The sequence below is a fragment of the Schistocerca piceifrons genome, chromosome 9, assembly GCF_021461385.2.
Source record: "Schistocerca piceifrons isolate TAMUIC-IGC-003096 chromosome 9, iqSchPice1.1, whole genome shotgun sequence".
Lineage (NCBI taxonomy): Eukaryota > Metazoa > Arthropoda > Insecta > Orthoptera > Acrididae > Schistocerca > Schistocerca piceifrons.
In genome coordinates this window covers 150,769,717-150,784,268 of record NC_060146.1, presented here as the reverse complement: position 1 = coordinate 150,784,268, position 14,552 = coordinate 150,769,717, and the positions used below count along the sequence as shown (strand labels likewise).

Below are 14,552 nucleotides of genomic sequence, written 5' to 3'. Positions count from 1 at the left end.
CGCAAGGTGCAAAGTGACCCAGTCTCCATTAGGAATAAAGGCCATCTCATGAAAAGTCAAAATGAAACATGTAAGTTGTTCAATAAATGCTTTATCCCTCCCTCTGATCAACTAGCCCCCATTATATATCTATAGGCTGAGACATCAAATAATACTACACTTTGTGTTGGGCTCAAATTTCTAGATGTGGGTCGAAAGGAGATATTTAACATGATACAAAAGCTTAAGAACAAATACTAATTTGGATGGGATGGTATCACAAATGTGGTATCAGAGAAATGTATCTATGAAATCACTAAACCCCTTAGCTATCTTATTAATTTTAGTATTAGAGAAAATATATACCCAAGGCCTTAAAAAAGTGTAATTTTCAATAAATACAAGGGTTGCTCAGAAACTAATACCCCACATTTTTTTCTTCAACTATTCTTTATTGAATATAATATGAATTACACGTACGAAAGAATGGTGTTTTATCTACATGCCCTATTTTTCCAACCCCTTCTATGGCCTTCCTCCAGTGTGAAACAAGGGCGTGTATACCCTGTCGGTACCAATCCTTGACATGGTGGCAGAGCCAGTGCATCACTGAGTGAACTTCCTTTGCTTATCTGTCCTCGTGAATGACGACATGAGCTCACTGCAACATGTCAGGTGTGACAGCAGTGGATGGTCTCCCCGACCTCTGCAAATCGTGGAGCTCCAGCGAACCACCTTCTGATAATCTAACCCTCCTTGCCCAGTGACTAACTGTACTTCTGTCAACAGCAGATGCTCCACAGAGCTTGCACGAGGATTTGTGAATATTCCCCACAGTGAAAAATTCAATGACGGCACATTGCTTGTAATGTACATCGCCTACAGATGCCATTCTGAAACAGACCTGCACCTACGCTATCTGTCGGAAGTGACAGAAACTTCGTGCGCTCAATCAGAAGGCTTCAAATAATACATACGTAACATTTTGATTTCGTAGCATTGTTTTCAGCTGGGAAAAAATTGTAGTTCATTACTCTCTGGGCAACCCTCATAAATAGAAAAGGGGTGAGGAAGACCTTTCATATTATTGACCGACATCACTAACCCCCACTTCAGTAGAATATTTGGAACTGTTATGCTATTGCAACTCACGGCTTTCCTCTCACAATACAAAATGCTTACCAAGTCACAGCATGGATTTTGGAAAGGCCTTAGCATGCGACTGATGTGAGTGTCTTCCATGAAGACCACAGTAAATAGAACTGGGAATGCACAATGCTGGAATATTTCTAAACCTGAGCAAACCTTTGACTCGGGTAACTATAGGCTTCTCTTAAACTGTGGGCATTAAATACCAACGAAACTTGTAGCCATGTACCTGATGAGTCACAAACAATGTACCAAACTTCCATATAAAATTGACAACAATGTAGGAAAAGACAGGTTAATACTTACTGTAAAGATGACACGTTCAGTTGCAGACAGGCAAAATTAAAAGACATTTACACAAACCTTTTGGCCACAGCAGTCATCAGTAAAAGAGAAACACACACCATCCATAAACACAAACAAGCACACCTCATGCATACATGACCACCTCCTTCTTCACCCAGTACCGCCCTGGACTGGAACAACTGAACCACATTCTTCACCAGGGCTTTGATTACCTACCATCATGTCCTGAAATGAGGGACATCCTCTCTAAGATCAACCTTCCAAAAGTGGTATTCCATCACCCACCCAACCTCCACAACATCCTAGTCCATCCCTATACCATTCCCAATACCAACCCTTTGCCTCAAGGATCATATCCCTGTGAAAGAACCAGGTGTAAGGCCTGCCCAATCCACAAACAAAGCACTTCCTATTCCAGTCCTGTCACGTATTTATCCTACCCCATCAGGGCCGGGCCACCTGTGAAAGCAGCCAAGTCATTTCTCAGCTTGCTGCAATCATTGCACTGCTTTTATATTGGTATGACTACCAACCATCTGTACACCAGGATGAACAGTCACCATCAAACCGTGGCCAAGAGAAACGTAGACCAACATGCAGCTGAACATTACATAACCCGAGTCATCTGTATCTCCCCCCCCCCCCAACCAGCTTTTCGGAACTGTGCAGATGGGAGTTATCATTGCCAAACATTCTCCACTCCCATAGTTATGCTGGCCTCAACCTATGTCTCCCCCCACCACCACCAGCTTTTCCGAACTGTGAAGATGGGAGTTATCGTTACCAAACATTCTCCACTCCCGTAATTATGCTGGCCTCAACCTATGTAACACACTGCCCCACATCAAATGGTTCAAATGGCTCTGCGCACTATGGGACTCAACTGCTGTGGTCATAAGTCCCCTAGAACTTAGAACTACTTAAACCTAAGGACATCACACACAGCCATGCCCGAGGCAGGATTCGAACCTGCGACCGTAGCGGTCGTGCGGTTCCAGACTGTAGCGCCTTTAACCGCTCGGCCACTCCGGCCGGCACTGCCCCACATCAACCACCCATTTGTCACTCCTGCCCTATCATCTTCTCCCCATTCTCATCTCCCACCCTATGCCAATGCACCCACCCATCCCCCCTTCTCCTTTTTCGCCCCCTTTCCCCCCCACAACCTCCTCACACTGCATCTGTTGGCATTCTAGTTGCTGTACATTCTGCCAGACAGCATTCCATTTTCCCCCCAACCCATACAGTATTACCCCTTCTCCACCCCCTCCAGATTACTGCTTCCATCCCAAATGACAGTGGTGTTCTGATGCGAGCTGCTGGAGCTGGCTGTTGTGTGCAAGTAGTGTGCATCTTGTGTGTATGAATGGTACATGTTTCTTTTTTGCTGATGAAGGTTGTGGCTGAAGGCTTTGTGTAAGCATCTTTTAATTGTACCTGTCTGCAACTAAACATGTCTTCTTTATGGTAAGTAACACACTATTTGTTCCTACATTACTGATACTCCTACATGGAGTTTCCATTGTTTGATATAAAATTGACGGTGAGGTAGGAGTAAACGAGACCACACAACGAATAGTAACCGAGACACTGAGTTGAAATACAACCTAAACTGCACCCTCGACTCCCCCCCCCCCCCCCCCCCATTCACACACACATACAAAAGACAATGCACGTACCTACATTGTGCCAGCTGGACACACAATGCTTGGATTGCAGTTCTGCAGGTGGATTGGGGTGGGGGCTGGGGGTGGGGAGCATGTTGGGTGGCGTGTATGTGCGTGGTGGGGGATGGGGATCCATTCGTGCATCTACTTGCATTCTAGCTCGTCAGAAGACTGTTTCTGAAAATCAGCAAAGTTTTTATTCTTTTGTTTGTGCCTGTCGATGACTGAACATCTCTGCCATTTGGTGATGGTCTCCTTTATTTGTAAATTATTTATATTTTGCCATTACTTCTCCCACTAAAGTGATGATAAGGTTTTAGCTTTCAATTCCAAAAGAGACAGTGATAAAAGGAGTTCCACAAGATTCAATTCTTGGTATTTTCCTTTTCTAGCATTTATTAATGACACTGTACATTATTTTACCTTGCACATTGTCAATTATGCTGATGACATCCCAGTTTTATTCTACAACAAAGACTGTGACAAAGTGTAACTTTCAGCAACTAATAAGGTATTTCCCTGCTCAAGGTGTAAAGGTCAAATTACGCAAATTATCCCTGAAAGTGACATTTGCAAAGGGCATAATGACAGCAGAAGAAACCACCTTAAACGCCTAGGCGTCCATCTAGACTTAAACCTTTGATGGTTTACTGCTGTATGTAGTAAATTTAGTAATAACCTGTATCTTGTCGTCGGTGGGGAGGCTTGCGTGCCTCAGCGATACAGATAGCCGTACCGGAGGTGCAACCACAACGGAGGGGTATCTGTTGCGAGGCCAGACAAACGTGTGGTTCCTGAAGAGGGGCAGCAGCCTTTTCAGTAGTTGCAGGGGGCAACAGTCTGGATGATTGACTGATCTGGCCTTGTAACACTAACCAAGCCGGCCTTGCTGTGCTGGTACTGCGGATGGCTGAAAGCAAGGGGAAACTACAGCCGTAATTTTTCCCGAGGGCATGCAACTTTACTGTATGGTTAAATGATGATGGCGTCCTCTTAGGTAAAATATTCCTGAGGTAAAATAGTCCCCAATTCGGATCTCCGGGCAGGGACTACTCAGGAGGATGTCGTTATCAGGAGAAAGAAAACTGGCGTTCTATAGATCGGAGTGTGGAATGTCAGATCCCTTAATCGGGCAGGTAGGTTAGAAAATTTAAAAAGGGAAATGGATAGGTTAAAGGGAATTAGTGAAGTTCGCTGGCAGGAGGAACAAGACTTTTGGTCCGGTGAATACCGAGTTATAAATACAATATCAAATAGGGGTAATGCAGGAGTCAGTTTAACAATGAATAAAAAAATAGGAGTGAGGATAAGCTACTAGAAACAGCATAGTGAACGCATTATTGTGGCCAAAATAGACACGAAGCCTACGCCTACTACAGTAGTACAAGTTTATATGCCAACTAGTTCTGCAGATGATGAAGAAATTAAAGAAATGTATGATGAAATAAAAGAAATTATTCAGATAGTGAAGGGAGACGAAAATTTAACAGTCATGGGTGACTGGAATTCGGTAGTAGGAAAAGGGAGAGAAGGAAACTTAGTAGGTGAATATGGATTGGGGCTAAGAAATGAAACAGGAAGCCGCCTGATAGAGTTTTGCACAGTACACAACTTAATCATAGCTAAATAGCTAACACTTGGTTCAAGAATCATAAAAGAAGGTTGTATACATGGAAGAAGCCTGGAGATACTGACAGGTTTCAGATAGATTATATAATGGTAAGACAGAGATTTAGGAACCAGGTTTTAAATTGTAAGACATTTCCAGGGGCAGATGTGGACTCTGACCACAATCTATTGGTTATGAACTGTAGATTAAAACTGAAGAAACTGCAAAAAGGTGGGAATTTAAGGAGATGGGGCCTGGATAAACTGACTAAACCAGAGGTTGTACTCAGTTTCAGGGAGAGCATAAGGGAACAATTGACAAGAATGGGGGAAAGAAATACAGTAGAAGAAGAATGGGTAGCTTTGAGAGATGATGCAGTGAAGGCAGCAGGGGATCTACTAGGTAAAAAGATGAGGGCTAGTAGAAATCCTTGGGTAACAGAAGAAATATTGAATTTAATTGATCAAAGGAGAAAATATAAAAATGCAGTAAATGAAGCAGGCGAAAAGGAATACAAACGTCTCAGAAATGAGATCAACAGGAAGTGCAAAATGGCTAAGCAGGGATGACTAGAGGACAAATGTAAGGATGTAGAGGCTTATCTCACGAGGGGTAAGATAGATACTGCCTACAGGAAAATTAAAGAGACCTTTGGAGAAAAGAGAACCACTTGTATGAATATCAAGAGCTCAGATGGAAATCCAGGTCTACGCAAAGAAGGGAAAGCAGAAAGGTGGAAGGAGTATATCTCTCAATCTCTATATTGAGCAAGCAGTGAAGGAAACAAAAGAAAAATTCGGAGTAGGTATTAAAATCCATGGAGAAGAAATAAAAACTTTGAGGTTCGCCGATGACATTGTAATTCTGTCAGAGACAGCAAAGGTCTTGGAAGAGCAGTTGAAGGGAATGGACAGCGTTATGAAAGGAGGGTATAAGATGAACATCAACAAAAGCAAAACGAGGATAATGGAATGTAGTTGAATTATGTCGGGTGATGCTGAGGGAATTAGATTAGGAAATGAGACACTTAAAAAGTAGTTTTGCTATTTGCAGAGCAAAATAACTGATGATGGTCGAAGTAGAGAGGATATCAAATGTAGTCTGGCAATGGCAAGGAAAGCGTTTCTGAGGAAGAGAAATTTGTTAACATCGAGTATTGATTTAAGTGTCAGGAAGTCATTTCTGAAAGTATTTGTATGGAGTGTAGCCATGTATGGAAGTGAAACGTGGACGATAAATAGTTTGGACAAGAAGAGAATAAAAGCTTTAGAAATGTGGTGCTACAGAAGAATGCTGAAGATTACATGAGTAGATCATATAACTAATGAGGAGGTATTGAATAGGACTGGGTAAAAGAGAAGTTTGTGGCACAACTTGACTAGAAGAAGGGATCGGTTGGTAGGACATGTTCTGAGGCATCAAGGGATCACCAATTTAGTATTGGAGGGTAAAAATCGTAGAGGGAGACCAAGAGATGAATACACTAAACAGATTCAGAAGGATGTAGGTTGCAGTAGGTACTGGGAGATAAAGAAGGATAGAGTAGCATGGAGAGCTGCATCAAACCACTCTCAGGACTGAAGACCACAACAACAACAACAAACATAAAAATACCACTGATATACTGTAACATAATGTAACCATAAGATGGGGGTAAGATGTTTGAAGCATTTTTATAAATTAATGAGATGATTTTATAAAAGATAGACTTTATGTATGTGGTAATCTATTGATTCTTGTCAGATTAAGAAGTGTAAAAATTGTAATGTATTTTGATAAGCATTTTCGATTGTTGTAATTACTACTTGTAGCACTAGACCTACACATATTAAATGTTTGTAATGGCCATCATACTGATGACGTCACACAAAAAATTAAATAAATAAATAAATTTTGATTGGTTTCAGAACCTTTTACCAGATAGAAAGAAATACACTATTCTTGATGGAATAAAATTGGTACATGTAAAGTTAATTTCAGGAGCGCCCCACGGGATCATGAATGGACAATTAATGTTTACAAAATATATCAATGATTTAGTGGATAAAGTTGGACAGTCTGCGAAGCATGGATGCTGCTGTTGTCTATGGGTAATCACATGGAACAACTTAAAATTGGAATGACCACATAGAACAAATGGTAAGAAAGTAGATACCAGACAGATTAACTGGGGGAATGTTAAGAAAATATAATTATAATTCACAAAAGAAGTGGCTTGCAAAACAAGTTCCACAGACTCTTGAATAATACAATCAGTGTGGGAGCCTTAACAGGTTGTATTAAAAGAATAATAACGAACATTCAGTGAAGAGTGGCGTTCTTGTCCGTCAGAGGATGGAGAGAGAGAAAGAGAGATTGTTGTATTTACTACTTATAGTACTAAGACCTATACATATTAAATGTTTAGAAAAGCCATCATATTGATGACATCACAGCAAAAACTAAATAAATAAATTTTTATTTGTTTCGGAACCTCCTACCTTCCATTCTTAATGGAATAAAATTGACACATGTAAAGCTAATTTCAGGGCACCCCCAAGGGATGAACATTCAAACTGCCTGTCAATACAGCCATTACCAGCAACCAAACATAGTTTTCTTCCTTTGATATTTACAAGTCAAATTACTTCTTTGTCAAAACCACAATGGAAATGATAACACTCAGTAATAATGCAAGATGTAACACAAAAAGATGACTGGCTTTATTTATGCAGGAAACAAGTTTCTTTACAGATAAATATAGGTTTCCATTGTGAATAAGATGAACTCAATACTCACTGATTAGGTCTCCAATCCATGACTCAGGAAAGCTGATCACCACCTGTAGCAAAAAATAAGTTGCTACCTATAACATCGGTAAGTGTCTCTCAACACTGCATGCACGTCACCGTAAAGTTTCAAAGCAATTATGAAACTGCTGTTGTTACAATTCCATAGAAAAATCGAACCAGTTTATGCTTTAAAACAGAACAATATTACCACCACTATGAACAGGGCATTACCTCTAATCACTACACCGAACATAAGTTAATCTTGAACATTCATACTTAAAATCGAAGAGTACAATCCAACAGGAGATTTAACGTATTACTACAAGCTATATACATATATTGGCAGTAACTGTGTAATAATTTGTTTGGGCACATGACAAACAGCTACTAATAATGAAAAAAGTTCTGAAGATAGACATTTGTTGTAACAGATTCATCAGCGACACTAGCGAAGCGCAAATCGTTAAGTTGGAGAAGTTGGGAGTACTTGGGAAACCTAATTATTGCAGGAGCGGCAAAAAACTCGGCCAACATTCCTGCCATGTCTTAGCTGTTCTTGAGGGAGCAATATAGCACCAGTTTCTAGCAAATATGCAAATTGAGTACTTGCAATAACGCAACTAAGGTGTACATTTAAAAGTCATATCATCAGAAAAACGATATATGTATGCAGCAAACTGAATTATCTTTTCCGCTAGTGAATTGATCCTAGCTTTCCGACACCTATTACTACAAGATGGAAATTTAAAAACTCTCTTCTAAGATTCAGTAATAACTACATAAGTCAACATTTATGGAGTATTCCGTCGGTTCTTGGTGGAACGCAAACATGTTACGAACTTGAATACACAAAAAGAGGGTTCATAACTAACTATGAAACAATATTATTGTGGATCATCAATAACATGTATTTTAGGTTTTTAATATCTGTACACTACTACATATTAGTCGATTCATACCTTTTGACTACAAAAATCTCAATGTATTTGGTTTCACATGTAATATTTCCTCACTCCTGGCCATTTCTTTATTTATACTGCCATTCAACGACCTACAGCGCTGTTATTTTGAGGGGAAAATAAATTACTGACATACCGATGACCATCATTAGAAAGTACTTACCCTTTTCAAAATATGCAGTCTGTGAAATGCACACGAAAACTGAAATTAGTAAGTATGAGTTCTCCTAAAGTCACAATTTCTCACATACGTATCTCTTACACCTACACTCACAAACCCATCAGAATGTATACACTACACACTACAGCCCAGTACACAAAATAAATATAACAAAGATCGCATGCAGTTCTGCGATATTCTTTCCGTACAGCGAGAACACAGACATTGGATAGTGTCTGGCTGCGCAGACGATACGGACCGGAAATTGAAATCTCGTGAACACACCGCGCTGAGAGGCCGAAGCGCAAGCGTGTCTTGGATAAACGAGAGTTTCCACGGAGTGTTCAACAGGAAGACGGGTCGGCAGATCACCGTTCGGATGAGCTTGCTCGGACGGTGGCCTTATCTGGCCCCTCACGTATGACGACTCCTGCGACGAAGACGGACAATGGTGAAGAAATGGACGTTAGCAGCGCCTCCTGTTGCCTCCAGCACCATCACGCCAAAGGACGCACCAAAGTTGCAGCTCAGAGCGAAGTCAATTACCTCCGTCATTGCGGAGCTAGCTGCCGCACGAGCGAGGAAGGAGCGTCACGAGAGGCAGATCAACAAACCGATCTCGGAGGCACAGCAGGAGATAGATCAGAGCGCCCGCCAGCGGACCGCAATCCCGCCGCAAGGCGAGACTTTGCAGCAAGAAAGAGAGCAGCAGCTTCTTGAGATTCGGCTTGATAAAAGCGTCAAGAATGCTGCAAGCGTCAGGCGACCTTCTTGCTACTGACCCCAGACGCTGGAACAATAAACTTTAGGACTGACAGTACACTTGATTTAGGTAAAGTGCTTCAACCTCCATCCATCTGGAGCTCCCTTATGCATAAGCCACACATTTCTTCTTAACCATCTGTTATATCACCACATCACTCTCATGTCTACTATACACTGACAAGGAGTGGTAACGTCCTCAACATGTGCACATCTGAAGAGATCTTGCGCACTTGGATGGGTGCAATGAGTAAGAGTTGTGCAGAACAGTCTTCACTGAACAGCAGTTACGGACTCAGGTCGCTCCACTATGTGGAATGTAGTGGGTATAGTACCCTCCAACTTCTGATCAGCTGCAAACTAAATCGGCGACAGTGTTTCCGGGAGGGTTGGTCAAAGACAATGCATGGATAGCTTCAATAACTTTATCCCACGAATGCGAGAATACTCTGTGATTCCCATCCAGATGGGGAAAGATGGGCAGTCGTAATCGTAAATTACACACTATGATCGAAGTGATAGAAATATGTAGATAACCTAACTGCATCAGTATAGGACACTGTCTGGAATACTTTGGTGTATATGTTCAAGAGTTTACCTTGAATGGATGTACTGCACTGTCACCTCTCTACATTCGCAATCTAGTAAGTGGTACATGCAAAGTAGTGGAGGTGTGTTTTAGTGATGATACAGATATTGGAAAGCATGCTGCCATGTCATTGGTCAGCACTGAAATTATGCAAAAACTGGTAAAATTGCTAAAACTGATCACACAGTCAGCTGTGGTACTTACTAAAATACATCATCCCATATCCACAGTGACTTTTCCATCTCATCCTGTCCACTGGCATGCTGTTGATCACCACATAATGATAGACTGACACCACTTGTTTGAGGTAGAGAGAGTCTTGGTGGGAGCAACACCTTCCTGGGATGGCCAGCACCGAAAGAGTGATCGTGTACGTGGCTGCAATATGAGGAATCAATGTTCTTGATCTCTTTGAAAAGGAACACCTAGACATCTGCTACACTATCGCTGTGAAAGATGAGATTAAATGTAGAGGTCATCACTTTTAGGCATCTGTTTGGAGAAGCTCCATAATGCTGCAAACTCTTCCAGTTTCCATATGTTGTGATGTCCTCCACGTTTATGTCAATAAGAAACATCGCCTCTGTCTTTTATTTCAACCATCCTTTGTGTTATGGGACTTGCATAGTTTATACCACGCGTTGCCCAGCTTTCTATGAGAGCTAATGGATCGAAACATGTTAATGTTGGTTTAGTACCTGACACAGGCCTCGAAATTATAGCATAAAAACAAAATGTGTGGCAGCTTACAAAGCTGTAGTCATACACTGCTTGGATGTGTTACAGCAGAAAAACAATATATCAAACTGCTCATGAAAGAACAACACAGGGATCCTCTTTTGTGACTGATAGTCTGTGGGATATGGTTCTTCTATAGTGCATGCAACAAAACTTTACACTGTTCTGTGCAAGCGACTTTGATCACTGGCCACCTGCTCCAATGGACCGGTACCTGTATATTTAACAGGATCGCCACATATGTTCAATGTCAACACAAGCATGGTATTTGTTTTCGAAATATCAGAAGAGAGGGACACTGTAATAAGTTATCAATTTCTCTACTGGGTGACATTAGTGAAGTTTTTATAGTTCACAGTTTTTCTCTGTTGGATGGTACAAAATAATGAGGACAGAGAGAATGTTTGGGTGATATACTTGAATGCACCCTGAGAGACGCAGATCTCCTTCAGACTGCTGTAGCTGTATGTAGTATGGGAATGCACCTGAATGCAGTAGCAAAATCCTCATCTTTCTTCCAGTCCCATATGATATGGGGTCTTCCTAATTTTCCCGATATGAAACACTTCTGCAACTGCCCATACTGTCTTTCCTACTAGCTCATGGTGTTGCATGAGGAAGATACCGTTTGGCGCTGCCCTTACACATTGTACACAGTTGGTGGAGCTACAACAGAATGTTACCCTTTCCACCGAGTGGTCAAAACACAGTCTTGTCACATTAACTCAGCTCATCATGTTTCTCCACAGGATGCAGAAGTTGGTAGATGTAGTGCTCTCCGAATTCCGCTCTGTCCCGACTTAAATTGGAACAATCACATGGACAAAGCTACAGGGAGGGCAGGGTGGAGACTGAGGAACATTTACAAGATGCAGAGAGACTGCCTAAAACTACACTGGAGTTATGCTGTATAGGGTCCTTAGCAGATAGATTCGACAAAAGTGACTTGTTTCGAGATATGAGAGTGCTACAAATATGATTCACCAGTGGCTGTAATCATTAAAAGACATATCCATAGGATCCAATGCAAGTATATGATTGAATGGAGAGACTTGGTTCCAAATTGCAGACAGAATTTCTACCAGAAAGTGTAACACTATATATCTGAAAAGCTGTTCTATAGGTCACAGGATTTTATACATTTCTCCAACTATAATCTAGCGTTGCATTTTTTTAGGTGAGTCCTCAAATAACACACCATCTAATGTTTGTGACCATTCTCTATCAACGATCATCCTTCCTTGCCTATAAACCTATGGATATATCCATAATACCACGTTCCTCAGTCGAATCACTTTTTAAATTTGGTGAGAAGGGTGATTTTATTATGAGCTTACACCACTGGCGACACACACCTCCACTTTAGGTCTGTTAATACGCACCCCACAATCAACATCTAAATTCATTGTCACGATATTTATGTGGAAGACAACTTCACTCGGAAGCAATACCATACCTCAACTTATAAAGCATGTATAATTTTTAACATGGATAGCGTTAGTGATGCTTGTGTGTGCTGTAGAACTGAGGCCACTTTTTTGTGCAGGGTGATTGTAACATGGTCGTTGCAATCGTGTTTTAATACCTGATCGCTTATAAGGTGATTATGTGTCTCTTTCTCAAATGCTGGTACCACTCGCAAGTTTTCGCTCAATATTGTTTAGTGTCACTACCATTCAGTTACTGGCGAAGTATTATACTTAATAGGGGATTTGTGATAGATTCAGTGTGATCAACAGGCTTATGAAGTATGTGTGGAATGTAAAGATACTGTGGTCTGTGTTCCATTGTGTGCAAAGAAAATGACTATGTCCGGTTGTAAGGGAGGTATGGATCTGCCGTGGTAGACTGCGATTTCAGAGCATCATTAGCTGTAAAGGGGATGAAAGATTTTTCGTGGATAATTATGACCAGTCATAGGGAGGCTATAGAAATTGATATTTCAATGTGAGATTCATCTCAGAGCCACAGCCATCTGGAGGAGGTATTTCTGATACTTTTCGCATCGTCGAATGTCAGCAGACTGGGGCTGCAATATTATTATTTAACTGAAATGATAGTGATAGATATGTGGCTGGTTTCCTAGGATGGCTCTGCTGGTTGATTGGGTGCATGGCTGAGGTAGCCACTGACGGGAACAAATTGATGTTTCTGGGTGAAGTCTGTTGTGGGTGGCAGATACAAAAAAAAGTTCTGGCTCGTTGGCTAGTAGATTCTTGCCCACAGCAGCACGGACAAGCCCCAGTGGCGGGCCTCGTGAGGCTCTCCAGATAGCTGAATAGTGAATTAATACTCAATATTTTGTATCCCGCCTGGGAGGTGGCGCACGGATAGGAACGGGAAAAGGTAATACAAGTCGGTACTGCGAGAAAATGGTTTACTGGTGCAAAAACAAGGTGATAAGCGATTACATAACTTTGTACGAAGGTGCGATGCCGGCTGCGATGTCCTGGCTGGCCGCACCTGACGAAAATGGGCCGAAGCAGTTGCAGAGCTCGTAGACCTCGACAGCACCGGCTAGAGGGTGCTGTCGTCGGTGTCTCTCGTAGTGCCAACGTAGCAGAGCGGGCCTACGTTGTCGCATCGTAGCTATCGATACCACATCCCTCCCCCCTGAAACGACGCACCGTCGTTAAGTATGGCTCGGGATGGCGGGTGGAGCGACCCAGCGGTGGCGCAGCTGAGGGGGCACACAGCGGAACTGCCAGGGCGCGCTGTCCACCGGCGACCCCGAATTGCTCGCGAAGGGGCGAGGAAAACGCCCCGTGGAAAACCTGCCCAGGCTGCGCACCGCTACTGGGTATGCTCGGATGAGGAGGCGGAGCAACGACCTCCAAGGGCGACGGCGGCGGCGGCGTGACGGCAGCCCCTGCGTCCATCGGTTCTGGCACTGCGGAGGAACACGGCGGCGGCGGCAAGAGGCGCCCGTCCGGTGCAGGTGACGGGACCGGCAGCGGCGACGACAGCAGGCGCGTCCACGGCGGAGGCGCGAGCGGCGGAGGCGGCAGAAGCCGCGAAGCCTCCAATTCTGTCAGAAAACGACCAGCAGCAGAAAACCGAGGACGGAACAATCGAATCTGGTTCCGGTGTCGCTTGACAGTGCCGGAGGGACCAGAAATAAGGCACGGCCGAGCTGGCGGAGAATGCGCCCCTCCTCCTAGCGCTGCCTGCCAGAGAAAACGCGATAGAACACCAAAGCATGCGGCGCCAACGATGGGAAGCAGTGGGAGCTTGCAGCGCCAGGTGCAATAGCTGCAGGAGCGACCGATGGGCGAGGCTGTGAAGCAATTCCGCTGGGGAACGGGAGCCGCGCCCTCCGCCTCCCGTGCCGTTTCCCCACCCGTGACCTTCACTTGCTTGCTGGTATCCCCTCCTTCACGACCGTGTATGCTCCTCTGCCGTTTCCTTTTACCACCACTCCCACCAATCTGCCAATCCTCTCATCCTTTCCCTTGGCACCCGCCTCCATCGCCTGGTCACCACCCGATGGCCTGACCTCCTTGCCCACTGATCCCTGTTCGCCCCTTCTCCCCTCCCCTCCTCGCTCTCCATGTTCCCTTCCTTTATTTCTCCCCCCCCCCTCCCTGCCGGCTGCTCCACGCCTCTTCCACGTTCTCTCGGCCTTCTTTCCCTCATTGTTCTGTTCCTCCACTCAGTCCATAGACTCTCCCCCCAGCACCGATGCCCTCCCCCTTATTCGGTTCTCCCACCCCTCATTCTGCTCGTGTCTACCTCACTGTCAGTTGTCAGCGACCGGCTGGGTTGGCCTTCGTTTTTCTGATCTTTCTTCTTCTCTCATTCTCTCTTCTGCTTCTTCTCTCCAATCTCATTCAAAGACCGGCTTGTCAATTGAGCCTTTCGTT

The 14,552-nt window shown here is 43.5% G+C and overlaps 2 protein-coding genes across 2 annotated transcripts in view; both read right to left on the bottom strand.

The window, feature by feature from the left end:
* The window catches only part of LOC124716992 (nuclear RNA export factor 1-like), a 227,282-nt gene extending 218,497 nt beyond the window's left edge, over positions 1–8,785 (bottom strand). Inside the window, exons 1-2 of the mRNA XM_047243615.1 lie at positions 8,604–8,785; positions 7,489–7,531 (exon numbers count right to left, since the gene is read on the bottom strand). Coding sequence (XP_047099571.1) covers positions 7,489–7,508 — 20 coding nt within the window. The 5' untranslated portion in view covers positions 7,509–7,531; positions 8,604–8,785. The remainder of the gene's footprint in view (positions 1–7,488; positions 7,532–8,603) is intronic.
* Positions 8,786–9,162: 377 nt separating this feature from the next.
* Positions 9,163–14,158, bottom strand: LOC124716777 (proline-rich receptor-like protein kinase PERK2). The gene is made up of 3 exons (XM_047243324.1): positions 14,102–14,158; positions 13,317–13,856; positions 9,163–9,390 (listed from the first exon to the last, which is right to left on the bottom strand). Exons 1-3 carry the CDS (start codon positions 14,156–14,158, stop codon positions 9,163–9,165), a joined length of 825 nt encoding a protein of 274 aa, XP_047099280.1.
* Positions 14,159–14,552: the final 394 nt, after the last annotated feature.

Coding starts and splice junctions, on each gene's coding strand:
- LOC124716777 (XM_047243324.1), bottom strand. CDS start 14,158: ATGGAGGCGGGTGCCAAGGGAAAGGATGAGAGGATTGGCAGATTGGTG. Junction 13,857..14,101: donor GCAGATTGGTGGGAGTGGTG/GTAAAAGGAAAC, acceptor TTTCTCTGGCAG/GCAGCGCTAGGAGGAGGGGC. Junction 9,391..13,316: donor CCGAGCCATACTTAACGACG/GTGCGTCGTTTC, acceptor TTATTGTTCCAG/CGTCTGGGGTCAGTAGCAAG.